Source organism: Xiphophorus couchianus, chromosome 17, assembly GCF_001444195.1.
Source record: "Xiphophorus couchianus chromosome 17, X_couchianus-1.0, whole genome shotgun sequence".
In the NCBI taxonomy this organism is placed as follows: Eukaryota; Metazoa; Chordata; class Actinopteri; order Cyprinodontiformes; family Poeciliidae; genus Xiphophorus; species Xiphophorus couchianus.
In genome coordinates, this window is record NC_040244.1 from 6,490,463 (window position 1) to 6,515,277 (window position 24,815).

At 39.9% G+C, this 24,815-nt stretch overlaps 3 protein-coding genes across 6 annotated transcripts; all 3 read right to left on the reverse strand.

The window, feature by feature from the left end:
- Positions 1-765: 765 nt before the first annotated feature.
- def6c (DEF6 guanine nucleotide exchange factor c) lies at positions 766-11,240 on the reverse strand. Its single transcript, XM_028043702.1, has 12 exons — positions 10,761-11,240; positions 10,052-10,192; positions 7,553-7,735; positions 5,604-5,834; positions 5,378-5,524; positions 5,156-5,264; positions 4,009-4,238; positions 3,821-3,928; positions 2,881-3,047; positions 2,597-2,795; positions 2,425-2,515; positions 766-1,374 (listed from the first exon to the last, which is right to left on the reverse strand). The coding sequence occupies exons 1-12, from the start codon at positions 10,854-10,856 to the stop codon at positions 1,187-1,189; spliced, it is 1,890 nt and encodes a 629-aa protein (XP_027899503.1). The 5' UTR covers positions 10,857-11,240; the 3' UTR covers positions 766-1,186.
- A 3,369-nt stretch (positions 11,241-14,609) lies between these two features.
- On the reverse strand, positions 14,610-16,196 carry LOC114160711 (tetraspanin-7-like). Its single transcript, XM_028043433.1, has one exon. The coding sequence runs from the start codon at positions 16,124-16,126 to the stop codon at positions 15,038-15,040; it is 1,089 nt and encodes a 362-aa protein (XP_027899234.1). The 5' UTR covers positions 16,127-16,196; the 3' UTR covers positions 14,610-15,037.
- Positions 16,197-18,795: 2,599 nt separating this feature from the next.
- Positions 18,796-24,751, reverse strand: LOC114160988 (zinc finger protein 23). 4 transcript variants are annotated; one of them, XM_028043979.1, is made up of 9 exons: positions 24,576-24,751; positions 23,884-24,086; positions 23,726-23,806; positions 23,550-23,645; positions 23,360-23,470; positions 22,358-22,475; positions 21,656-22,289; positions 20,976-21,034; positions 18,796-20,442 (listed from the first exon to the last, which is right to left on the reverse strand). In XM_028043979.1, exons 1-9 carry the CDS (start codon positions 24,607-24,609, stop codon positions 18,983-18,985), a joined length of 2,796 nt encoding a protein of 931 aa, XP_027899780.1. In that variant the 5' UTR covers positions 24,610-24,751; the 3' UTR covers positions 18,796-18,982. The 4 variants fall into 4 exon arrangements, with proteins under 4 accessions (XP_027899780.1, XP_027899779.1, XP_027899778.1 ...); XM_028043978.1 differs by having other exon boundaries at positions 23,550-23,648; XM_028043977.1 differs by having other exon boundaries at positions 23,711-23,806.
- Between the last annotated feature and the right edge of the window lie 64 nt (positions 24,752-24,815).

Consider the following 24,815-nt stretch of genomic DNA (forward strand, 5'->3'; position numbering starts at 1 on the left):
CCCCCTCTGGCCAAAAAATATTCCGCGTCACAGTTACAAACTTAAATGCCTGAATTTAAAGTTTGTAACTGTGAGAAATGATTACTGATGTTGTGACGTCAATCATACGGAAAAAGATTGAAGAAAACCCTCAAAAATCATAATACGGGCTTATAAAAAAATATCTACAAACCTTGAAACCAATTAGATTCCTAATTTACTCAGAAATGGAGGTAGGAAGGCTTCATCACCATTAATCTTCCCGTATGAAACGTATACTGAGAATGAAACATGTAGAATCTCACCGATTAGTCACTTTCTGAGATAAAATTAAAGCAGTGTGTTGTTTTATTTATTTTTATGCTGCATAACTTAAGTAAGTTGTGGCCAAAACGCTGACAGAAAGTTTGTTTTTCACAATATTACTATTTCAGTGCTGGATCTTTCTGTCACTTGTCTTCATGAAGTTAAATAATAAACATTTCAAGGTTAATATGTTTCCAATGGATTTAAAAACCATTAAAATGAAACAGTATATTTTGTGAAAAGACAAGATCTCAGTCTGAAAACCTTTTGCCCACCTTTAGCTGCAAAAATGTTCTCTGAACTATCTTTGGAAAATAATAAAAATTTTGCACACTATATGTACGTTTATATGTAATCTTGTTTGTCCAATAACAAAAATCTTCTAGAACAAAAAAACAAGATAATAAAACATCTTCACGTTTGCATCACATAATTTCCACCAGACAACAATCGAGAAAAAGCAAAAGAAAACCAGCAACAATACATTCAGACTTTTAATTGAAGCGACAAACATGACAAACTGTTTCAACACCTCCAGAGAATTTATTGTAGAAAACTGTTAGTATTGCTCTGTGCTAATTAGACTGGGACTTATGTTATCATCATTGCTCTCCATCTTTACACTCAAAATATAACACTGTAAATATGATTCAATGCTTTCTGCAGGAAGAACATTGTCTCTTTAATAGCTTTCAGAAATAGTTTTTGTATCTTTCTTTCTCTGTGATTCATCTGCACTCCATCCTCTTCTCTTATTTGTTCGTCTACAGAAATTTCCCAACTTGCTGCTTTTAAGAAAAACGTCTCTGTACACTTTCTATTACATTGTAGGTGTTTCTTGAGTGATTCCAAATATTGCTCTGTTTTAAGATAAATTACAGTTGAAATGTGATTAAAACTCCTAACATCCTGATTCCTCTGAGAGGCTGTCGGCCTCCAGCTGCACCTCCAGATTCTCCGATTCGTCTCCACGTATTCTGTTGTTCTGTTCGTTCCTTATCTTATATTTACAGATGAACTCGTTGCTGGCCAGCGCTCCTTCTTTTTTGGGACAAGTATATTTTGACTGAAGACGACTGTCCAAACGCTCTGCAAAAAAATTTAAAAAATAATAAAAAGCTACATTTTGATTTTGTTTTGACTATGCAGTTAATTTTGTAAAATGTCCATTAATGAAGATGTTAATTAACAAGTAATATTAGATATGATTCATTGGTCCAGTTTGTCAACTTTAAGTCCATTGTTATCTATCTATCTATCTATCTATCTATCTATCTATCTATCTATCTATCTATCTATCTATCTATCTATCTATCTATCTATCTATCTATCTATCTATCTATCTATCTATCTATCTATCTATCTATCTATCTATCTATCTATCTATCTATCTGTCAGTTACAGAGGGGTTAAAGGATAAATTTGGTCTGATTTAAAGAGACAGTAACAAAAATGTGTCTTATAATAAAGTTTATATAAAGAGTAAAACTTATAGTTTTAAAACTATTCATTGGAATGATTTGGATTCGTCTGGATTGAATTTGATTCTATAAAAGTGAGCACAAACTAGACTTATTTGTCCGGTAAAATGCCTTAGCATTTCTTGATTAGACACTAGGAGTGTCTAAATGGTTAAAGTGAAGTTTTGTAAGTGTTGCCCCAAACTTCCACACTGTAATATGGCAAAAATATGTGAACAGTACAGAATATGAAGGGCAGAGGAGTTTAGAAATTTTCGATGCTCGAGTTTGTTGATGAGTATTTCATGATCAATTGTATCAAATGCTTTTTTCAGTCAATAACAGCAGATTTCTTTTTATCTAATGCACTGGTCACCTCTTCTATTAAATGAAGAACTGCCTTCGCTGTGGATGTTTGTGATCTAGATCCATACTGACTCTCATTGAGTAGTTGGTGTTTACTAACAAATCTATCCAATCTAGCAACAAATATTTTTTCCCAAATTTTGGAGAATTGTGTAAGTAATGAAACAGGCCTGTGAATTTCTATGTTACAAAAATAGAAAGTAACTTTCCTTGAACTTTAAGAATTTTTGCGTTTTCTATTTCACTATTAGGAAAATGTTGTTTTTATGTGCAGGCATTAAAAGTTCTCCAATGCGGTGAAGTCATCTCGTACCTGCAGGAGTGATCGGCGTCATCAGGCGGTTCAGCTGGACGTTCCAGTGGCGTACGTGCTGACTGGCGTTTCTCAGCCTCTCCTGCATCTCCTGGAAAAGTTTCACATCTGTGTTTGACTTTTTTCCCCCCAAATCTAATTTTTTTTGCTTCATGTGTGTTTCTTTTGTCACCTCAAGGTGCTGATGGCTCCTCTTACGAGATGCCTGCAAATTTCGGAGCTCCACGGAGGCCGAGTAGAGGGCGGACGGCGTGTTCTCGTCCACTGTCCCGTTTGAGGCTTCGCACGTGGAGCTAAGGCGCTGTAAGATCTTCTCCTGTTCCTGGAGGAGCTGAAACTGCATCTTCTTCTCCTCTTCAGCCTCCAGCAACCTGAGAAAAGGAAGGGACAGAATGTCTCCATCAGCACATTTCTGCAAACACGATTATAACGTGATGTAAGAACGCCAAGCGAAACCTCTCCAGCTCCTGTCGGGCCCTCTCCTCCTCCAGCCGAGCCTGGATCTCCATGTTGAGAGCTGCTTCCAGCTTCTGCTGCGTCAGCTCCAGCTCCTGGATCCGTCTCTTCTGCTGCTCGGCCTTCCTTTCCTTCTCCTGGATCTCAGCCTGCATGCTGTCCCTCATCTGGACACAAACAGATACACTGCAGCAAACTGGAGCCTTAACAACATCTTTGAAAAGCATTAGCAGAGCCTCCTGCACAACCAACAAGAATGCAGCAAGTGGTTTCTGGATGGTAAGTCGGCAACAGAACACTTTTCCAGCAGCCGTTGTACACCGCATACAGTGGTAAAAACCAGTTAAAAAACCATTTGCTCTTTAATTGCCAAAGTTACATGGGAGGAACCAAATATTTCAACTGCCTGAAATAATTTGTTCCCCCTCTGTAACATGGGAACTAATTATTTTCTCAAAAACTCATTAATTGTATTTATTTCTCTCATCATTGGATGTGAATTTGGGTACGTTTGGTCTTTAGCTGCCAAAGCTACCTGTCTGAAATAATCTGTTCTCCCTCCGTAACATGGCAACAAATTAAGAAAATTAATGTCAGAGTGTTCCTTATGAATTTCTTGTTACATTTTTTGTCTATAAGGTCACAGCCATCTATAATGGTTCTTTTTAGGTGACAGCTGAATATGTACTCATATCTTTAAATATCTGCGCCAAAAGCGTAAGCTTTGCAGGGATGGAGGACACAAACACAAAAAGAAAAAACAAAGACTAAAAACTAATATTTCACCACTAATGTTTTGACTATTATGGTAAATTAGCCAGAGTAGTAGTGGTGTTTAGTATTGTACTAAGTTGAGAGTTTTATTTTACTGCTAATATTTTGCTGCTGTTCTCACATGTGTAAGTGAGTGAGCTGGTTGAGTTTTTTAACTTTGACAAACCATTTCAGCCTCCTTCAGCTGTCTCTCCAGATCCATCTGCACCTCCCTCTGCTTCCTTCTCTCCCTCTCCTCCGACTCCCTTCTGCGGATCTCCAACTCTCGCGCATGCTGCAAAACGCAGAAGGTGAAGCACAACAAAATCCCCAAAGCGTAACGGTGACAAAACTCCGCCTTCTGCTCCATCTCACCTGAATGATGCTCTCAATTTCCAAATCCTGCTTCTCCTTCTCCTTCTCCATCCGCTCCATCTCTTGGAAGTTGGAGTCATCTGATTGGCTGCTCCGGCTGCTGCAGCTGCTCCGGGTGCTGCGGCTGCGCTCCCGGTTGCTGTGTTCCCGCTGGACGCGCCGCTTCAGCTTCAGCTCCTGGTGGAGGGAGGAGTTACCCTCACGCTGAAGACGGAGGGCTGTTTGAATAGCTGCAAAGGTAAGAAAACACAAATGAAGATGTTTTATTTCAGTTTCACTTGAGCAGGACAAGATACAAGTGAAACAAGTGTGTTCTAAAGTCTTAGGACTCACAGTCAACAATTGAAGCATGTTTGATTAAAGTTTCATTTCTAATGTTAAAATCAGCTGGGATTTTAGTCTTGATTTAAAGGAACTCGGTATTTCGGCTGTTTTGCAGTTTTCTGGAAATTTGTTCCAAATTTGTGGTGCATAGAAGCTGAACACTGCTTCTCTATTTAACGGTGGAAGACTTTTGTAAAATTTTTACAAGCTTTCTTGTCCTGTTTAACCTCATTTATTTAGTTTATTTACTGTTTATTTATTAGTTTATTTATTTACTGTTCAGGACATTAACCCTTCCAGACTGAACGTTTTGGCGACAGTCCAGCCAAATTTCCAGTTCCGTAATTCTGCCACACTTTGCATTATCTGAAAAATCCCAACGATTTCTGAAAGGGGAGACGTTGCGCTTTCCAGCCAATATGGGGTTATTACGGTAATTTCACCCCCGCTGTAGCAGGGAGTGAAATTAGTGAGGGGCGCTCTTTTATGGTAAATTGCGAAAATAGCTTGGTAGATATAGAAGGTTCCTGTTGTTATGCAGAAATGGGCAAATATATTTACTCACAGGACATTTAAAGAACTTGGTACAATTAAAATAAGCAAAAAATATCCAGGCGGAGATTTGAAACTTAGGTTATAAAGGGTTAACTTATTTCCAAAAAACAGCTGGGTGTTTTTTTTAAGCAGGAGATCCACAAATGGAAGTATAAAAATGTGCAAACTGTGAATTTTGCATAAAAGCTCCCCTTTAAATAATCATTCCTGCTCAGATAACATCAGTATAGATTTAATTTGACCTTTGCTGATTGACTCTCTCACACACCTTGAGTCCACTCCACCTTCTGCCTCTGGTCAGAAGCGCTCATCTCGTAGGTTTTGTTGTGGGTTTTCACACAGAACAGGCAGCGTTTCCCCTCCCTGTCTGGAACAGGCTGAAGTAGAAAAAAAAAGAAGAAGGCAAACAGGCTCAGACTCTGAAACGTGTGTTTGTGAAACGCAAATTCTGGGCGGATCAAAGTCCTGCTGGAGATGTTTCCTCACCCACCTCTACAACGCAGCTCTTGTCCAGCTGGATTTCCCCTCGCTTGTCTTTTAAGTCCTCGCTGACGTAGTAGACCATGGAGGAGGACCTGAGCACGAACCAGCGCTCCGTCCAGTTCCTGCGCATGTGCCCCTTTTTCCACATATAGCCCTGTGAAACGGGGGAGCACACTCTGGGTCAAATGTTTGGAGCGCATTCACGCTTCCTGAGTGGATTCAGAAGGACCCACCCTCTTGAGGACATTGTGATACATCTCCAGGAAGACTTCGTGCAAAGCCAAGCTGAAGGCCTCGACGCTGGTGACCCTCAGCAGCTGACCCGTACTCATCTGCTCCAGGAACGTCCACACCGACATGCCCTCTTCCTGCACTGTGGGGTCCCGACTTATAAGGTCCTCTAAGGGCTTCCCATCCCACTCCTGGCTCATAGCTGTGCAGATTTTCTTCAGGAGATATTCTACCTAGAAGCAGGAAAAATGTCACAACTGGGATTATTTTAGTTTAGTTTTTGTAAGCACTTTAGATTAGAGAAAGTGTCTGGTTTTATACTTCTCCAGGAGAATGCTGCTGTGCTTATTGTACAACAGAGGGGGTATTTTTGTCTCTGACTTACAGGAAACCAAAATCGTTTTGGAGGAAGTGGAGGAAGGAAGAGCCTCATTAACTTACTTGCGCTTTAATTCTTTTTTACTGTGAAGAAATGTGAAACCACTTTGCTGACAGAGCTGCACTTATTGGTGTTTTCATCATGTGGTTAGTTTTTTTCTCTAAAGCATTATTTAACAAACACATATACAAAAATGAATTATTTTTCAACTTATTTTGCTGCATTTTTCAAAGAATAAATAATAACAGACCCAGAAGAGCTGGAAAAAGGAAAATAAAAGCAGAAAGATTCACATGAAGAGCATTGGTTGTAGTTTTCTACAGCACTCCACACCGAAGTAATGCAAATCAGGAGAGTAACAATAAGACATTAAAGGTCTGTCACTTGGATTTAATCAGCAGTCAGCAGAGTTTAGATTATATTAATCATATTAGAAACAAGTCTAAAAAACGTATAAATGATTCCTGACATCTAGGCTACATTTTTTATAGCTTAAAAGCAAACATTTTTTAATATGTTTTTAGATGTGCTAGAGGAGCCGTCGCTCCGCCCACATGCATAATGAACTGCATGTAGGGCACTAAAGAGTTAGGCTAGTAAAACATTATCCTAATGATAGTGGAACCAAACCTAACTACCTGCTCTGAGCGCTGTTAAAAGTGCTCCAAGTGGGACTCTTAATTTGATAGTTGTCTGGTTCAGCAAAAGTTGTCAGGGTTTAGTTCCAGAGCGAGCGTATGTGAGATTTAAACGCCTCAAATTATTATTAGTTCACATAGATATGTGCGCTCAGATCAGTCTCACTGCATGCTCAAATTAGTGGCACAAATATAATGCCACGGACGAGGAAAGAAACAGGAAGAAGCTTCAGAATTATTTTACTGTTGTAGACAAAAAAATGTAGCGAAGCATCATTTTACATGAACTACTGCTGCTTTGAAGAAATGAAAATGATGAAATGATAAATACAAAAGCAGTAAAGACATTAATGGTGATCCATGTTCAAAGATTTTCCTTGAACAGCAAAGTTAAAGATTTTTAATCAAAAATAATCTGTAGGAAACTTAATGGGAAGAAGTTCTGTGAACCTTTGAGGATTTTTGAAGTTTTTTTTTGTTGTGGCTTTGGAGCATTTCTAACATTACTATTAACATTTGCACAAGTGGTGCATTTCTTAAAACAGTACAAAATGCAAAACCTAGTTAACCTGTAAAAGCTTGTTTAGAATAAATAGTTAATTCCTAGAAAGTGTGTGTCGTTAAAATGAAAAGTTCTGATATCACATCTATGTACAGATCAGACAATGTCATGTTTTCATTTTGAATGTTCACTCCAGAAATGCTTTGCAAAAAAAAAAGAAGAAAGAAAACCAAACACTGATTCTGTATGAGACCTGAGGTTAGAAATTTCAATTTTGTTCAAAATCCTTTCCGCAAATTGATTTTATCATCAGATAAACATCTCCCATTTCTCAGCTTTTATCAGAATATCTCCATTTACTTCCTCTGCAGCCACAAACAGACATGAGAGCAGGTAAAGGCGTGTGGGTGGATAAATCGGAGCATCCTTTACCTCCTCTGTGATCATCACCAGTGGGTAGCTGTCCTCAGACAGCAGGTTGAACAAACAGAAGAGCTTAAAGCAGTCCCGCTCCGACAGCAGCAGCCTCTGCGACGTGATGTTGAAGTTCTTCTTCATGGTCATCATCCAGCACAAGTCGTCAAATCTTTCTTTGTCAAACATCCCCTCTTTCACCTGGAAGTACAGAAACATGTGATCAAATGTGTCTCCTCTAAATCTAATATTAAACTTAACATGTTGTGTTTGCAAAAATATTATTCATACTGGAGAGTTTTGTGTTTTTTTAGATTTATTATTAAAAATAACCAACACAATAATGACCAATGTTACCGTGTAAAGGAAAACTTAAAAATTTAATTCATCCAACATGCATTTATGAGTCAGCTGATGGGTTCCAGTTAATAAAATAATGTTTGTGTTTAACTCACTTTATGGTACGTTTTTTTCTTTTTCAAACTAGTTCCTAAAGCCTTTTGTATGGAAGAAGATTAGAGCCATCGAAAAGAAAAATAATTCTGACTTTTTTTCTTTCTTTTTTTTCTCAGAACCTGGACTTTAAATTAGAAGATTTAATCTCAGAATTCTCACTTTTGATTTAAAATAAAAAATTAAAGTCACAATTCTGAGAAAAAAGTAAGAAAAAGATTACTCTTCCGTACTTTTACCTTTCATTTCTCTTTGCTCTGTTTTCTATTGCTGTGTCACTGGTTCCTTTCATGCTTTGTCATGTTCTTTAAGTTCTTCTTGTTACATTTTTTATTTAAAATTCTCTTTTTTGCCTCAGTCAGACTCTACAATTGGGTCACAAACATGACTTAGTTTGACAGTTTTGTCTCTATTTTAACCCTAGTTTTTACTACGATACTTGTATCTGGGCTACTTCTTTCTTAAAACAGAATAGGAAGACAATACAGGGTAAAAAAAAACATAATATCTATCACTTCTTATTTGAATTTACGCTCACAAAATAAATGTCAACACTTTAATGAGCAAATATTAGTTTTGCTTTATTAAATGTTGTCACACTTGCCTAAATGATCAAATCTAAAGTTTCAAAGATTTTACAAAATAGCAACAAATATTAACAAAATGTAATAACGAGACCATGGATTATTATGAATTATATTCTGCTGTATTCTGCTGTATTAGTTAAATAATCCCTTTTTTTCAGCATCAGTACATTTTTTTTATTTAGGAGCTAAACTTATGACATGTGACGGTTTCTGCCCTCAAACTGATCCTAAAATACTTACTAATAAATTATTTAAGATGTTTAGAAAAGTTGTATTAATAGTCTGTGCTACTTTGAAGTGCTGAATTTGGCCTAAATAACTGAAAGAAACTGGGATATTTGTTGCTGTTCAGGAACTAAATAACATCGCATATATAAAATAATTAACTTCGGACACACTTACTGACTCTCTAACAATTCCTATTAAATAAATGTATTTTAAGCATTTTTAAAACGTATATTTTCGGTTGATTATCTGGTAAGCTTTAAATAAATAACCTTCGACTTCCTGTTTCCCACGAGTGTAAATATAATGTAGCACAACTTTAAAAGACGAGAACAGGAGTCAAAAAATGTCTACAAGAAAATTGTTCCTGACCTAAATGTGCAAATATCTAGTCAGAGCAAGAGTTAGAGAATTTAAAACAGCTGGAACTATGACAAATATTTATTTCTGCTTCATTGCAGAGTGTTGATGAGGATTATGGAGCTAAATACTTTCTCAAAAGCTCACAAATGCACCAAACTACAAATCGCTTTGGTCACATAAGACTAAGATTGAGCTTTTCCAAAACAAAAACTCCAGGTCTGCTGTGAAACAACAGATAAATATTTGGAAAAGCATCTGATATATAAAGTTACTTACGGTGTTGGATCTGTGATGGTTTTTTTTTCTCTCTTCCACAGATATGTGGAACTTTTTTTAGAGTGAATAGACATGACAACATTTTAGGGCAATTGTAGATTTAAAAAAAAGAGGAGTACATTTCCACCAAAAACTCAGAAATGTTCTAGAAAGAACATGGACAATTTGAGTTTGAAAAGTCAAGAAATTGGAAGAAAATCTTTTGTAGATTAATCTAATTAATTTTCTAGAAAGAATTTGGAGATATAGGCTCTTTAGAATTCAACAGTTTGCTAGAAAAAACATGGAAATTTATGAGTTTGAAAAGTTAAAAAATCGCCCAAAAAAACTCAGACTTTTTTAGATTAATCTCATACATTTTCTAAAAAAATTTATTTTGACTTTTCAAACGCAGAAATGTTCTTGGTTTTTTTTTGTTTTTTTTTATATTAAATTTTATATTAAATTTCAGAGATAATCTCAATATTATTGATTTTATCTCCTCAGCTCGTATGTCGTATACAGAAGTATTAAAAACACCAGGAGCTTTTAAATAAAATCTGATGTTTTTTTCAGGAGGAAAACGATCCACACAGTTTTATGTCAAAAGAAGGTGCAGAAGTTGCAGCCGTGCCTTATCCAGTATATATTTGTTGAGGTAGGGCATGTAGCCATGGTTAGAAACCGGACCATCATCATCATCCTGGAAGTGCTCCTCCAGGGCAACCGGGTCATGTGGGATGTTCAGAACCGTGTACAGGTTGTGGGAAAGGACCTGAGGAGAAAGAACAAGTATAAGCGTATCACTTTAAATCTCCTCATGCTCCTACACTCTGCAATGTTTCCTCACAAACACAAACACGGGCAGCTTCCAGTGGCTGGAAGCATGTCAGGACAGCTGTCTGCTACTTCCTGGGATTCCTCTGAGCAGCGAAGGCATGTGGAGACTGGACCGATTAAGATAAAACCTACTGAAGAGGGAAAAACTGCAGAGAAAAGATGCTGACTTTCCCCCTTTAAAACAAAACACAAAAAACCCCCCTGACAGTAGAAATATTGAGTCACCGTTTGTTTCTAGGCCACAGGAAAAAAGCTGGACTTTGAGCTTGGATCTGTTCGCAGGTCTCTGTTGGTATAAGTTTTAAATATTTGTCCTCAGAAGGTGTGTTCCAGTGTTGCTTCACATACCACAAAACACAATCTCACAGGAAATCAGCCATAGCTATAATCTTTAGTTTGGACATGCGAAATAAAAAAAGTAAAATAAACAACAACAACAACAAAAAACCCCAGACGAAATCAGTCAGAGCCTGATTATTTCTGTAAAATTGGTCTCCGCTTACCTTTAGTTGAGATTTGGATACCTTCCCGCACCTCTCCACGTCCAGCGATGTGAAAGCGTACCAGATCGACTTGAGGAGCTCGGATTTAAGGTCCATCTTCTGGAGACAGCTTTGTGAGCAAGAAGAATTACATTTCCGAGCGGTGCGCTTCGTTTTGTTTTATTTTGCTCAGCGGGGGTGATATTACAAATAACGGCAGAGCTCAGAGCTGGCTGCGCTCACGTAAAGAGCCCATAGCAGACAGATGTAGGGCAAACTTAAAGAGGCGGAGTAAATGGAGATAACGCCTAGAGTCCAAAGCTGCAGGCTCGCTTCTTACAATTTTACGCGTGCATAAGATAGAAAACGCACCTTTACGCCCACTTTTCTCCAGCTCGCGATACAAATGCGGTCTACTATGGAAAGTTGGAAGCATGATATTTACATTTTGGAGGAGAATTCAGATCATGTGCGGTGGTACAGAGTTTAGAAACGCATCCTTTCAGCGTAAGGCTATGTTTCATTGAGAATTCAACCAGGAAATGTTCCAAGAAATGAAATGTGATTTGTCTGACGTTTATTCCGTCAGTTTTTTCATGGTTAAAGATGTTGTTCCAGACAAAACTAAAAATATTCCTCCAGGTTTAATTCAGATATTGAGTTTGTGATGTGCAGCTCATTTAGCTTAACATTTTGTATATAATCAGAAACTGGTTTTGAAGTGTGTCTCTGATTACTGCTCTGTTGTGACTCCAAACAAAAGTTTCAAAAGCCTTGGTCAAACTCTGTCCCTCTTGAATCAAACTTAAAGGGACCTATTATGCAAAATTCCCCCCTTTTTTTTTTTTTTTTTTTTTTTACATTTTTTACACTTTTATTTGGGACTAAACTGCTTCTGAAAACAGGCCAAGAACTAAAATAAATTAATTAATTAATTATTATGTGTTGATGTCTAGAAAATGAGCCATTTCAAGAACCTCCAAATAATTGACAGGTACTGTGCCATTACCTAGCAAACAATCAAAACTCCAGCACATTTGGTCAGCTGGTTTTACCACTGTACTGTAGCCATTGTACGGCAACCACTGTACAATAGCTACTGGGAAAGACAAGTGTTTTAGTGTTGACTTATTGTTCAGAAATCACTCCCTGCATTACTGTTGGTTGTGCAGGAGGCTTCACTTCTGCTTTTCAAAGTTGTGTAATTGCACATATGTTTGCAGCCATTTTCACCTGTGAGTGTAAACATTGAGTTTGAGGGGGCATTGCCAGCAGGAGCTTACTTAAAACCTAAAACAGCTCAAAGAAGAGCTGACCAGACCAAAATCTTATCCAAGAAAAATAAAAAAAACGTTCTATAGCCCGTAGAGCTATGCTAACCTGTTCAAGAAAGACAAAGCTTTCAAACCTAAAGAAACGTTACCCTCTGCCAAGTATGATATGTTCAACTGTACTTTAAATCAGCAATGTTTCTCAACTGTAACCATTAACAAACATTGTGCTAAAACATAGATATACCAGAAAAAATGGGAAAATATCCAACCAGAATTATAACAAAAGATTGATAATTAAATATAAAAATTGTGTGGTCAAGCTGCAACATTTTTGGGGGTGCACATACGTCAACAATGGAAAAAGAATAAAGTAAATCAATAAAATCCCCAAATTAATGTGATATTCATGCTCATGATGAGAGACTGTGACCTCTGGTCTGAACTGTATCTGCTGGTCTGGTGTCCCTTCAAGGAAAATAGGTCAAACATTAGCCATGCGATCACACAAAGCCTCCACACAACTTGCTGGAGCAAAAGTAGGCTAATCAATAGAATAATTAGATCATGAAAATGGTTGTCATGGTTCCAGCCTATAAAACCAGAGCCTGTGCACATGAACCCAATATATGCATGTGGTTTTTACACTAACACTGTAAATTCATTGACTGATTCTAGATTTTTAGTAAACGCAGCTTCGTTCATGTTGTTTCTGAAGCCGTCGTTTATGGCCACTTAGTCACCGGCGTCTCAGGTGCAAGGCGGAAACAAACCATCATTCACTCGGCTGTAAGTCACGGTTATTTGGCCAAAGGTCCTGATGATGATTGGCTTTCTTCCTGGGAAAGAGAATTTACAACTCTGGAACACTTCGATGAGTTTACATGGGAAATCCGAGCTCTGTAAAACCCAATCAGCAGTAAAAAAAATAAGAACTCATTGAATTCCAGGCAATGCATAGCAATTAGTTTATTTTAAATATATATGCTTGATTAGTAATTCTGTGTTTGCATGCAGTTACTGCTGCATTGCAAGAGTGATTCCTCCATTTATACATTTAATCCATTCAAGGGCAGCAGACCTTGACATTTCCATCCCCCGCTCTAATCGATAGGATGTAATGTAGCAAAGATTTTTCATTTATAGTCGACAGATATAGCTTAAAGTCTCAGTCATGCTGCTGACAGGAAGAACAACAAGAAACACGACATTAATTAACACAAAATACATGTAAGCAGCTAGAGTTGTGCAAAGAAATGCAAAACTTGATCATTAAAAAACACCTTTACACTCATTAGAGATGCACTCAATCCCATTTCAAGTTTTCATGCTAATAGTTGTACATGCGACACATCTTGGAATAAATTCCAGTTTTTCTTTCTGGGGTCATCTACCGATGCAGTGACATCTGGAAAAAAATAAAAGCTTCTGAAAGAAATATCCAGTGAATATGACTGCAGGCGGGTTTATATACAGCATGAAAGGTTTTGTGATGGGGAAACTAAATGAAGCAGAGAAGAGCCTAAATATTTAGACAGGGGGAATTCCTTCACCTTCAGGTTTTAGCTGAACAAAGAAAGCAAAGAAAATTCACATAAAATCACACAATCAGTGACACTTCTTAATATATACATATATAGATAATTTATATTCTGTTATTATTGAACACTGTCATCGCCATGGCACCTAGTTGTAGCTGCTGCAAGTTTTAGAAGTTGCTCAGATTGAGACAATTTCTGTCCACTTCCAAGGAAGAGAGACTGAAGAAGTCAGGATTCCTACAAAGTTTGGAAAAATTTGGAATATGTATTCAGTATTTTCCTTCTTTCTCATGTCTTTATTTCCTTTCTTTGTATCTTTGCCTCCTACCTTCTGTCTTTTCCCTTCCTTTTTTCTCCTTCATTTCTTCCTCCTATGTCTCCACCTTCTTTCCAACTTCCCATTATCCCTTGTGTCTTTTATTCTTTCTTTCTGTATATCCTGACTGCCTTCATTTTTTCCTTTCATGGGTCCGGCCTAAATTTCTTTTCTTCCCTCTCTACCACAGAAAGCTTAAATATCTGGTACCCAATGTTTTGGCCCCAACTTGTGCAAACGTCAAGGCTGAAGAAATATTAGTTAAGGGAGAAAATGATGAGCTAGAGCTGTTTCTAAACATGAGCAGCAGCTGTTGAATCTTCTAATACTCACCTCAAATGGGCCAAATTCACTAAACAGCGGATTTGCAGCTATAAGAACTTAAGAAATCTCTCTGCATACCAAGTACAACGATTTACAGCAAATTGCCGTCTATGAGCTTTAAAGGGGACCTATTTAAATTTTGCACATTTTTGTACTTCCATTTGGGTCTTAACTGCCCAAGCATTTTAAAAAAAAAAAAAACACCCAGCTGTTTTTTGGCAATACGTTAATGTTTTTTGGTCTCTGGGAAATGAGCAGTTTCAAAAACCTCTGGAAAGTAACTTCACAAATCAGCAAGCGCTGCCCGTTACCTAGCAACCCCAGCGGAGTTCCAGCATGTTTGGTCAGCTGGTTTTACCACTGTATGCGCTGTACAATGGCTGCTGGAAAACAGAAGTGTTTTGTTGTTGACTTACCATCCGGAAACCACTTGTTGCATTCTTGTAGCTTGTGCAGGAGGCTCTACTTCTGCTTTTCAAAGATGCATGGTTGTATAATTGTGCATCAGTTTGCAGCCATTTTGTGTGTGAGTGTAAGTGTTGAGCTGGGGGGCATGCCCAGAAGCAGGTTATTTGGATTTAAAGTGACAAAATGCTCTAAAACAGATCATTCATGCAGACTAAAATCTCAATATCTAAGAATGAATTTGTGCTAAAAAATAAATGAATAATGTAATTAGTATGTTTTGATTAACCCGTAAATCTCTCCTAACCTGGTCTGGGAAGCATAATAGGTCACATTTTTTATTCTTTTGTCCTGAACAACAAACCTCCTGTTCCTATACTTTACTTCTCTGAGATGTCATCCCTCATTCAGAACCAACCTGTCAATAGATCAGTCAAGTCTTTAGTGTGCCACAACACGTCCGTGCTGTCTGGGTGTCAGTTTGTTGGCCAGAAGACAAGCCAGGGCAATGCCCCCGATCTGTGTGAAGGCCAACCCTAAAACAGTGGCAGCAATATGGAAGACGTTGTCGTTGACCAAGCTGAAGACTTTCCGGAAGCAGCCGTGTGGATGGATTCCTGCAGCCGCCACTCTGTCATTGTCATCCGACAGGAGCGGCCGATTCCTGCAACCCTTCCGCCTCATGCAGCAGCTGTCGGGAAGGGAGACCGAGGTGCCATTCTCAGCGGGAAGGAAAGTCATGTGCTGGATGGCCCAGTCCGAATTCAGCCAGTCGCGCCAACCCTCAGCACCGCAGCACTCCAAAGCTCTCTGCAGACTATCTAGAGCGTCGGCACGGCCTTCATCCTCTGTGTAGCCTGCCACGGCTCGATGCAAGCCACTGCGAAATCCTCCAGCGATGTCTTCACGGTAGAAGAGCCCAGATAGACCAGCGGCCAAACCGGCAACTAGAGTAGCAAGTTGGAAGAACCCATAGGCCCTCAGGACACAGGGCAGGTTTGCAGCCACCCCAAGGCAACCGAGGAACCCCCAAGCAGTAACAGCTGCCCCGGTAGAGAGAAGGATAAGAGGGGCGTTGGGGTACCGATTGGCTGACAGGGTCATGTAGTCCGCCAAGGAGATCTGAGCCCAAACACCAAGGGTGAAGATGGCCAACCCTGCTGCCCAGAAGAGGCAGCTGAAAGCCAGGAGACCCAGACGGAGGAGGTGCATGACTCCCACTGGGCGACAGCAAGGTGGGGCAGCACCCACCGGCGGGGGGGCGGGAGGCGCCAGCGAGGCTTCGGAGCAAACGGACAAGGACAGACGCTGGTGCTGCTGGTGAAGCTGCTCCTCTTGGTCTTGGTAGGGAGGCAGCAGGTAGCCTGGGATGGCCGAAGGTCGCCGAGGAAGAGGAGGAGGAGTGAGCAGGTTCACACCAAGCGGGGAGGAAAGTCTTCTGACCGCTAGCTGCTCCCGCTCCCAATCCAAAGCCCGTCTGCTGGGACTCGGCCGGGCCGACAGCGAGTCGTAAGGGAGTGCGGAGCTCATGATCTCCGCTCAGGCTTTATTCGCTTGCCCCCTTCTTCTTTTTTTTTTTTTTTACACACTCCCCCTTTTGTCTTCCCTCTTCCTCCTTCTTCTTCTTTACGACCGGTTATTAATCCGCCACCATTAGCTCCAACGTCCCCCAGACTGTAAATCACAATGATGGGACTCGAGTCGGGTCTTTATCTGCATCCGCAGCTGCTCTATTTATCCGTTTATTTGGAAATTGTTTTTCCACCTGCATGGTCAACGGTCCTTCCAATTCTTCCGCTGATGGTTACTTCCCCGCGTCTGTCTGCTTGCCGCTGCCCCTCGCTCCGGTCCGGCGATTGCAGAGGGAGAGTAAACCGATGGACCCCCTCTCTCGGCGTGGAGGAGGTTTTCCTTCCAGGTTTATTATTTTCCAATATGGAGGAAGCCTGCAGAGACTCTTAAACACCAACAATTCTTGAAAAACAATGAATGAACACCTGTTGGTTAGTAGAAAATACATATTTTTCTGAAAGTATTTTATCTAAAAAAAAAAATTATTAGTGAAACCAATTAGAGCTACAGAAAGAAATAATCAAAATTTCCCTTCTTTCTTTGTTTTAATTATTAACAGTATAAATATTTAGTATGACTGGCAAATATGGTTATGGTTAAAATATTCTAGAATTTTTCACATTAAGAAAATTAATGGAAATTACATAATGTGACAAGAATTACAACTTTTACAAGCCAAACAACTGGGTTGTAAAAGTTATTACATAGGTAATGCTGAAATACGTGTTCAATTATTGTCCATTTATCAATAAATATGGAGAAATAATGCTGGTGCGCTTTCTACACTTAATTCAAATGACTAAATACTTTAAATTGATCAGAAACAGATATGCAAATTATTACTTTGTTACTCTTTTTTGCTCTTAGTGATTCATAACAATGTTATAAAAACCGCAACTTGGATGTTGATGTTAGACTTGATTAATATATTATAGAATATACTATTTGGTGCAAAATGCTTCAATAAATATGGAGGGTGTGGTGTTATGTCATAGCAACACAAAAAAGAAATACCATACATGTTATTCTGCTGAGTTGAAATCTTTGTATGAATAACCCCAAACAAAGTCAACAACATTCTCTGGTCAATTTTGTGATATAACTGGTCTTAATTTAGTTTTTTATTTTACATGCTGCAGCATTTTGTTATTTCTCTCAGATAAATATAACTATAAATGACTTTAACCCAACATATGGACCTCACTTTGCATGCAGTATCCATTATTCTATTTTCACACAACATTCAGTCTGTTGGGATTCACTCCAAACACCTGCTGATCTAATAATAGAAAGCCAATTTCAGACCTCTGACCCTTTTCCACTATTATTGTGCAGTTATTGCACTCTGTCGACTGAGTGGGCGACACAGTCACACGCTGGTGCCCCGTTTAACGGCTGGGCCGGTTTTATGGAGGTGATTCCTGCTCGACGAATGGCTTTCCCCCAATCAGCCAGAGCTCATTAAAACCTCTCAGTTAATTAAACTCATTCAGATTATGCCTTTTATAAGGAGGACCGTAACACTGACATTATGGCTGATCGGGGAATATGTGGATTCTGGCGTTACAGCAGCAATATTTGGAGGTCATACACTTTTAAGCTGTTGCACTATTATCCGCTAAGTAAATCATTCATTTACTTCGTAGAATAAGGAAAAACATCACCTGACATAAAGGGAAAAAAAAATTCCAAAGCCAGTGGACTTTGTTTCGTCTTTTTGTTTGATTACCAGTTAGAATGATCAACATTAATGTTTCACTTAACTGTACTTCTAGACAATGACGTCTTATAATGTTAAGGCACATATTGCTTAAATTGGGGGTAATATCGTGTTTACTTCAAATGATAAATAAATGTAGTCACTGAGAGAAAGATTTCTGACAAAAAATATATATTTTTCCACATTAATTTCACACATTTACAAGAAAAACAACAAATTCTTCATAATTAAAGTCAGAAATGTAATATATGTTGTTTGTCTGTTAAAGATTATGTTTATGTAATGGTAAAAGCAGAATCAGCCAGAACCCAAAGCGCAGCCACAACAAGAGGATGGTTAACCAAAAAGTTTTATTACTAAAGTAAATGGTGTAGAAGGGTGTGGTCACACTAGTGGGTCAGGGACGAGGAATCCACAGGGGTCAGGAGTCCAGTCGGGGGAGGGGAGGGTGAATGGACAAGGGGAGAGCTGTGGGGGTCTCAGGGGACAAACAGGCGACAGGAACAAAATCCACCAACCAGAGGCTGAGTCGTGAAACGGTCCAGGGTCATGCATGGGAGGGTCTCAGGCAGTGAAAATCCAGAATCCAGAATCCAGGAGGCAGGGTCAGAAACAGGCAGGGTTCAGCAACAGGACTTTCAACAGCAGAAGGATTAGGCAAAACTCTGTGGTCAAAAACAGGCAGGATCAGAAACCAGAAAACTCTTTGAAACATGAGACAAGGCTTGAAAGCTGTGACAGTGGCAACAGACGATCTCGCACTGAGCTGGTGACGAGCAGCTGTTTAAATAGGAACCAGCTCAGTGCAGGTGAGGGCAATGAGCAATCAGCACAGCCAAGGCAGAGCTGAAGGGCTGGAATCATGACATGTTTATACTACAAAACATTAAGAAAATGAAGCAAACACTCATGGAGCAAAAGTCATTTATTGAACTCATCTATGATTTTAACTTACACCATAATTGCAAAGTACAAAAAAATACAATGCTGGATTGATTTCTATCAAGCAAGTTAAAAATATATATTTTTCCACATAATTTACCCACAGGGTGATACATTAAATGAAGCTATAATTTCATACATACGACATACGATTATCTAAATGCCTCCTTATTGAGGTCAGCAGCTTCTATATGCGTCTCCATATGTTTGTTCAGTTTGGCCTTTGATGGAAATGTTTTCCCGCACAGCTCGCAGGTCGGCTTCTCCCTCCTCTGCCCGGAGTGGCTGCGTTTGTGGCGCGCTAGCTCTGACGAGCTCTTAAACCTGAGCTCACAGGCGTCGCAGGGGTACGGCCTCTCCCCGGTGTGAATCCTGCGGTGCAGCTGAGCCTCGCCGAGCGTCAGGAAGGACTTCTCGCAGTGTCCGCAGGGGAATGGCCTCTCCCCGGTGTGGATGAGGTTGTGTCGGGTTAGGGCGTACGGCTTGGAGAAGCCCTTCCCACAGTGGGTGCATGGGTATGGCCGTGCACCGCTGTGGGAGGCAATGTGCTCCTGCTGGGTTTTTTTGCTCTTGAATCGTTTCTCACACTGCAGACAGGGGTAGGGCCTGTCATCCAGGTGCGACCTGTGATGTTTGGAAAGCTCTCCTTGCGATAAAAACCCCTTCCCACACTGCGAGCAGAGGAACGGTTTCTCCCCCGTGTGCATCCGCTCATGTCGGGCCAGCACAGATGCCAGCGTGAAGCTTTTGGAGCAGTGGGAGCAATGGAAAGGTCTCTCGCCGGTGTGAACCCGGAGGTGCTTGACCAGCATAAAACGAACAGAGAACCGTTTGTTGCATTGCTTGCACTGATGTGGTCGTTCCCCAGTATGAGTGGATAAATGTCGCTTAACGTCAGACCTGCGGGTGTACGTTTTCTCGCATTGTGGGCATTTGAACTGCCGCTTCACCCGATGCGCCTGCCTGTGCTGGGCGCGGGCCAGCAGCGTGTCGAAGCCGTCGCCGCACTGCTGGCAGATGTAGCGCCTGATGCTGACGTGGGACTTCCTGTGCTCTAGCAGCTCGTCGTCGGTGGGGAAGCCCCTGCTGCAGATGGAGCAGATGTGAGGCAGCTGGCTCTCCGACGAGTGCGATTTCTTGTGGTGAACGGTCAGGGCCCGCAGATTGGCAAAGGAGCCGCCACACAGCTGACAGGAGAAGGAAATTGCCACGCCGTGATGTTTGCTCTCGTGCTTTGCTAAATCCCAGGAGTGTTGAAAGGTTCGGTCGCACTGTGAGCAATGGAAGGGTCTCTCCCCTGTATGCGTGAGCTGGTGTCTCCTCACGTCAGACGTCCGAGTGAAAGTTTTTCCGCACGTTTCACACGTCAGAGATTTCTTCCTGCTGTGAGCCTGGGGACCGCCATCTTGGCTTTCGGCGTTTCCTTTAGGGAAAAGCTTGATGGACGTGAATATTTCATCTGAACAAGACGGCGACGGGATAAATTTCTCCCCTGTGAAACTCCTATACACATCGGTGCAAACGCTCTGCATGTGGAAGTGGGGAGGACTGGCGTCGTCCGAGACGTGGAAGGGACAGCGAGAGCAGGTGAAGATGATTGACATTACCTCATCTGAATAAAGACAGAAAGTAAAGAGTGAAATCATTTAACATTTACCTAATCACTGGCACTGCTGGTTAAGAGTCTCACTGCAAAAAAACCTAAATCTTACAAAGTATTTCTGGTCTAGTTTCTAGTTCAAACGTCTTAGTGTACATGAAATAAGACAAGATTTATGGGCTTGTTGTAAGTCAATAACTCCTTAATATTCATAAAACATATGAATATTATGGCAACTTATTTCACTTGTGAAATGGGGAAAAAGTCTATGCTTAAGGATGACCATTAGCACCCTCTGCTGGATGGAGGTCAAACTACAACACTAAAAGACGGTCTAGCGGACATTATTAGTTAATCATCTGGAAGTAAATTTAATTTAATGAACCATTAATCAACAATCAGTTGTAAATTGATTAACTGTATTTATCCCTTCTTTGATGTGTTACAAGATTAGGGTAAGACCTGTCCTGTTGGCAAAAAGGAGTTGCACAACGTATTTCTAGTGGGATTATCAATTCAGTTCTTTGACAACAGACAAAGGTTACCTTTGTCTGTTCCTTTCACTGCAACCACAGAAGGGTCAAAGGTCACATCAGCTGCACCCCTGTGAAATAAAAACCCACAATTAAAAAAAACTTTCATATATTTTTCAACAACTTGAAAAACAGGTTGCAGATTAATCAGATTTGCCAAAAAAAAAAAACAAATCTAGAAAATATGTACTTTCTGTTAGCAGTGTAGTAAATAAATTTCATTAGTTTAGTTGACCACTTTAACCAAATTTAATAAAAAAAATATAGAAGATGTATGATGAACAACACTATTAGAATTATATAAAGTATAGAATCTAAGCCCGACTGTCAGCAGTAGCATACTATTAATATTACATTATTGTTAAATACTTGCAGAAACAATAAGTATGTTTTTTGCTTTTTTTAAAACTTGCAATAATGTTTAAAAGACATTTGAAATCTGTGCTTCAGATTTTAGGACAAAAATGTGTAATTCTTTAATTTTCTGTTCTGCAGACAGTTTTTTGTAATGTTAGAGTGTATTTGTTGAGCTCAAACAAAGTTAACATAAATGAGTTAGAGTGCATTATGGATCTGAAGGGATTTAAATGCAAAGCTTATGCTGCAGCTGCAAGAAATAAAGCTCACACAAGCTGTCGTTTGTGATATAAATTGAAATTGACAAAACAATTATAGCAGGAATGTTTCTGTACGTTTTTATTGCGTCGTTCTTTTCTTCTGCTGTCATCTTCATTTCCTCCATCTTCTGCCATCTTGGCGAACCTGTCTGTGAACATGTGGCGGTGCAGATGTCGGGTTCCTGCAAAGCAGCTGCTTCACTGAAGTCATTTGTAATGTCCTGATGAACGACAGGCTGGTAGTTGTCCACAGCTTCTATCATCTCTGTGTCGTCTTCTGTTGTTCTCTCTGTTTTGTCCTTTGTTTCATCTGATGCATACAATGGCCCAGTCTCACTTCCTAAGCTCTCCTTCCTCAATGCAAACGTTTTGGTCAAAGTTTCCAAAGCTTTAGCGACACCCGCAGCTTCCCCGGTTTCCTCCTCACCACCGCCGCTCACACCTGCACTCAAAGCAACAATTTCTTCTTCGTAACACTCTGTCTGAACTTGAATCTCAGCTGATTCTGCGTCCAGATCAGACGCTCTGACTTCCACTTCGGTGTAAAAGGCTACAACGCTGCACTGCCCTGCCTCTGCCAGAGTGATACGGGTCAGCGTGTTTGCGTAGTTGTCAACAGAATCCTGTCCAATGGATAGATTTGACTTTTGTGAGGGAGGAACTGACAGAGCAGACATGATACAGCTACCAGTGGTAGAACATGGCCCATCTGTGAAGGAAAAAAAATATTTTATTGAAGAATACTTCCAAATGGTGTGCTGTTTCGTCTTAACTTACATGTCATCTTCAGTAATCCTAAGCTCTTGTAGTGCTTGAAGACAGAGCTTAGCTCCTCTGATGACGATTGGATGCAGTCTTCCAAAACAGACGGAGCAGAGATGAGCCAGGTGGTCGTCTGCAGAAACAGAGCAGACCTATTAAAGGTTACCTACTAAGCTTCTTTGAACATGTCAGGATAGGTCTATGGTCTATACAAAACATGTTCATTACCTTTTTGCACAAAATTATTCTTAGATAATGGGAAATCAGTCTGCTCAGTTCTATGTATTTTGAGCTGGTTTAGGGTCTCTGGTCACTTTAAATAAAAAAAACTGCTGCAACTCAACGCACATAAAAATGCCTGCAAACAGATGCACAGTTATACAACCGTACATTTTTGAAAAGCAAAAGCGGAGCCTCCTGCACAAGCAACAAGAATGCAACAAGTGGATTCCGGATGGTAAGTCAACAACAAAACTCTTGTCTGTTCCAGAAGCCATTGTACAACGCATACGGCAGTAAAACCAGCTGACCAAACATGCTGGAACTCAGCTTGGGTTGCTAGGTGACAGGGTTGGGCTCAGCTGTGGTTGCTAGGTAACAGTGGAGTGTGACTCAATGATTGGGAGGTTTTTAAAACAGCTTATGCAATGAGTTATTGCCAAAAAAACAGCTGGGTGTTTTTAAAAAAAATACTTGGCCTGTTTTTAGAAGCACTGAGATCCAAATGGAAGTACAAAAACGTACAAAATAATAATATCTTTTGAACATGTTCAGGCTTTTTTACCTTACAACAACAAACTTTTTTTGTTGGGATTTTATGTGATAAGAGTGGAAGGAAACCGAAATATGTTTTAAAAAATCTGTAACATGCATTGGTGTTCACCCCCCTTTACGTTGATACCCTAAATTAGAATGAAGTTGTCATTAAAAGTATTGAAAAGCATGCATCATTTTCCTTACACTTCCAAGCTATACATTACCTTACATTGGTCTGAATATTTTTGAACGGAGCTGTACCTGCTTGAGGTCCGGAATCGGAAGTAGCTTCTCTAGCTTTGACAGCAGCTCCCACAATAACACCTGTAGCGCTGCATCATACTGTTGACCATATTCAGCAGGGAACACCTCCTGTCACAAACAATTTAGCATCTTTAAAACTGTTTCCTTAAATCAAAGCAGAGAAATTATGAATTCAGATCATCTTCACCTGGAAAAAATAGGCCCTCTCTGCCGGATCTTTAAGCAAGCTCTGAACAAGTGCAACAAAAGTCAACTGGGTCGTTTTAACATCTGGATCCATGCACTGCTGCGGAGATTGCATCGTTAAACAAGTGTGAGTTAAACCATTAGTAATTTTTTAAAACTTACATCTGCAGAACTAACAGGCAGCCTCTCCAAGTAACTCTGGATTCCTTGAGCATCGACTTCTCCTAAAGCAGAGCCTTTGCAGAGCTCCAAGATCAACTGGAAATGCCAATAAATTGTGTTACTACTAATATGAGAAAGGAAAACATTTGCTTGTGACACAAACTGCTGCTGACCCTGGCTCTTAGGCCGAGGAGGAGCTGTGCTCTCTGTTGTTGGTTGATCAGGTGGGGCACTGCGTCCGTCACCATGCACACAAACTCCTGCACCTTCCAGTAGTTCATCACGTCCTTCTGCTTCACCACATGCCACATGGCAGCAGACTGAAGCTGCAAAGGGGGCACCAGAAGGCGAAGGGGTGGCAAAGGCAAGCATGGGTCTGGAACAGAAAGGTGTAGTGTGAACAAATGCTCTCTAGAGGGCAGCAATAAGTAACTCAGTAGGAGTTCGCAGTTTCACTTGCAGCTATCTTTTTAATTTTTCGATTTTTTAAAATACTTCACATTAATTACATATTATAGAAGTAGTAATCTATATAAACAAGACAAACACACAATTATTAGTTCATATATATTCAGTTCGATATGTGATCATCTGAGTTGACCGGTTATGAACTGGAATCATTCCTGGAGAGATCGCATTTAATTGCGCCGACTCATAAATTAACAGCTCTAGCTTAAATAACAAAGTGTAATATTTAATAATGTAAAAAGTTCCAAGCAATATGATGACAATTTCCACTGCGTAGCAGGGTGGTTGTTTAAAAATATCACGATTTCATTAAATAGACGGGCCCCAAGTATCAGAGTAGTAGTTAAAATATAGTCAGCGATAAATTTAATTAAAAGCATTTCAGTAAGATACATACCGATCATTTTTTGTTTTGATTTGAGAGCCTCCATTAGCGCACAAATAAATCTGCTGTAAAATATTTTTTGTTTCAGCCGGTTGCGTTGTTAGAACGCAATCGTCTCTTCCTCAACTCCCTTATCGAGTTTCCGCTTTTCAAAATAAAAGCCTCAATAATACGAAACTATTTTCCTTTTTTTTTTTCACATAGAGTACCTACATTATCTAGGCCGTGTGTAAAGGGAGTCAATTTAACGAT

What these genes read in the sequence shown, in the direction of transcription:
- def6c (XM_028043702.1), bottom strand. Translation starts at nt 10,856, where the DNA reads ATGGACCTTAAATCCGAGCTCCTCAAGTCGATCTGGTACGCTTTCACA. An exon ending in ACAAATATATACTGGATAAG is followed by an intron (nt 7,736 to 10,051) that starts GCACGGCTGCAA and finishes CTGTACTTCCAG; the next exon opens with GTGAAAGAGGGGATGTTTGA. An exon ending in GCCCGACAGGAGCTGGAGAG is followed by an intron (nt 2,796 to 2,880) that starts GTTTCGCTTGGC and finishes TCCTTTTCTCAG; the next exon opens with GTTGCTGGAGGCTGAAGAGG.
- LOC114160988 (XM_028043976.1), bottom strand. Translation starts at nt 24,609, where the DNA reads ATGGAGGCTCTCAAATCAAAACAAAAAATGATCG. An exon ending in AGAGGGCCTATTTTTTCCAG is followed by an intron (nt 23,471 to 23,549) that starts GTGAAGATGATC and finishes TGTTTGTGACAG; the next exon opens with GAGGTGTTCCCTGCTGAATA. An exon ending in AGGATTACTGAAGATGACAT is followed by an intron (nt 22,290 to 22,357) that starts GTAAGTTAAGAC and finishes TTTCCTTCACAG; the next exon opens with ATGGGCCATGTTCTACCACT.
- LOC114160711 (XM_028043433.1), bottom strand. Translation starts at nt 16,126, where the DNA reads ATGAGCTCCGCACTCCCTTACGACTCGCTGTCGGCCCGGCCGAGTCCC.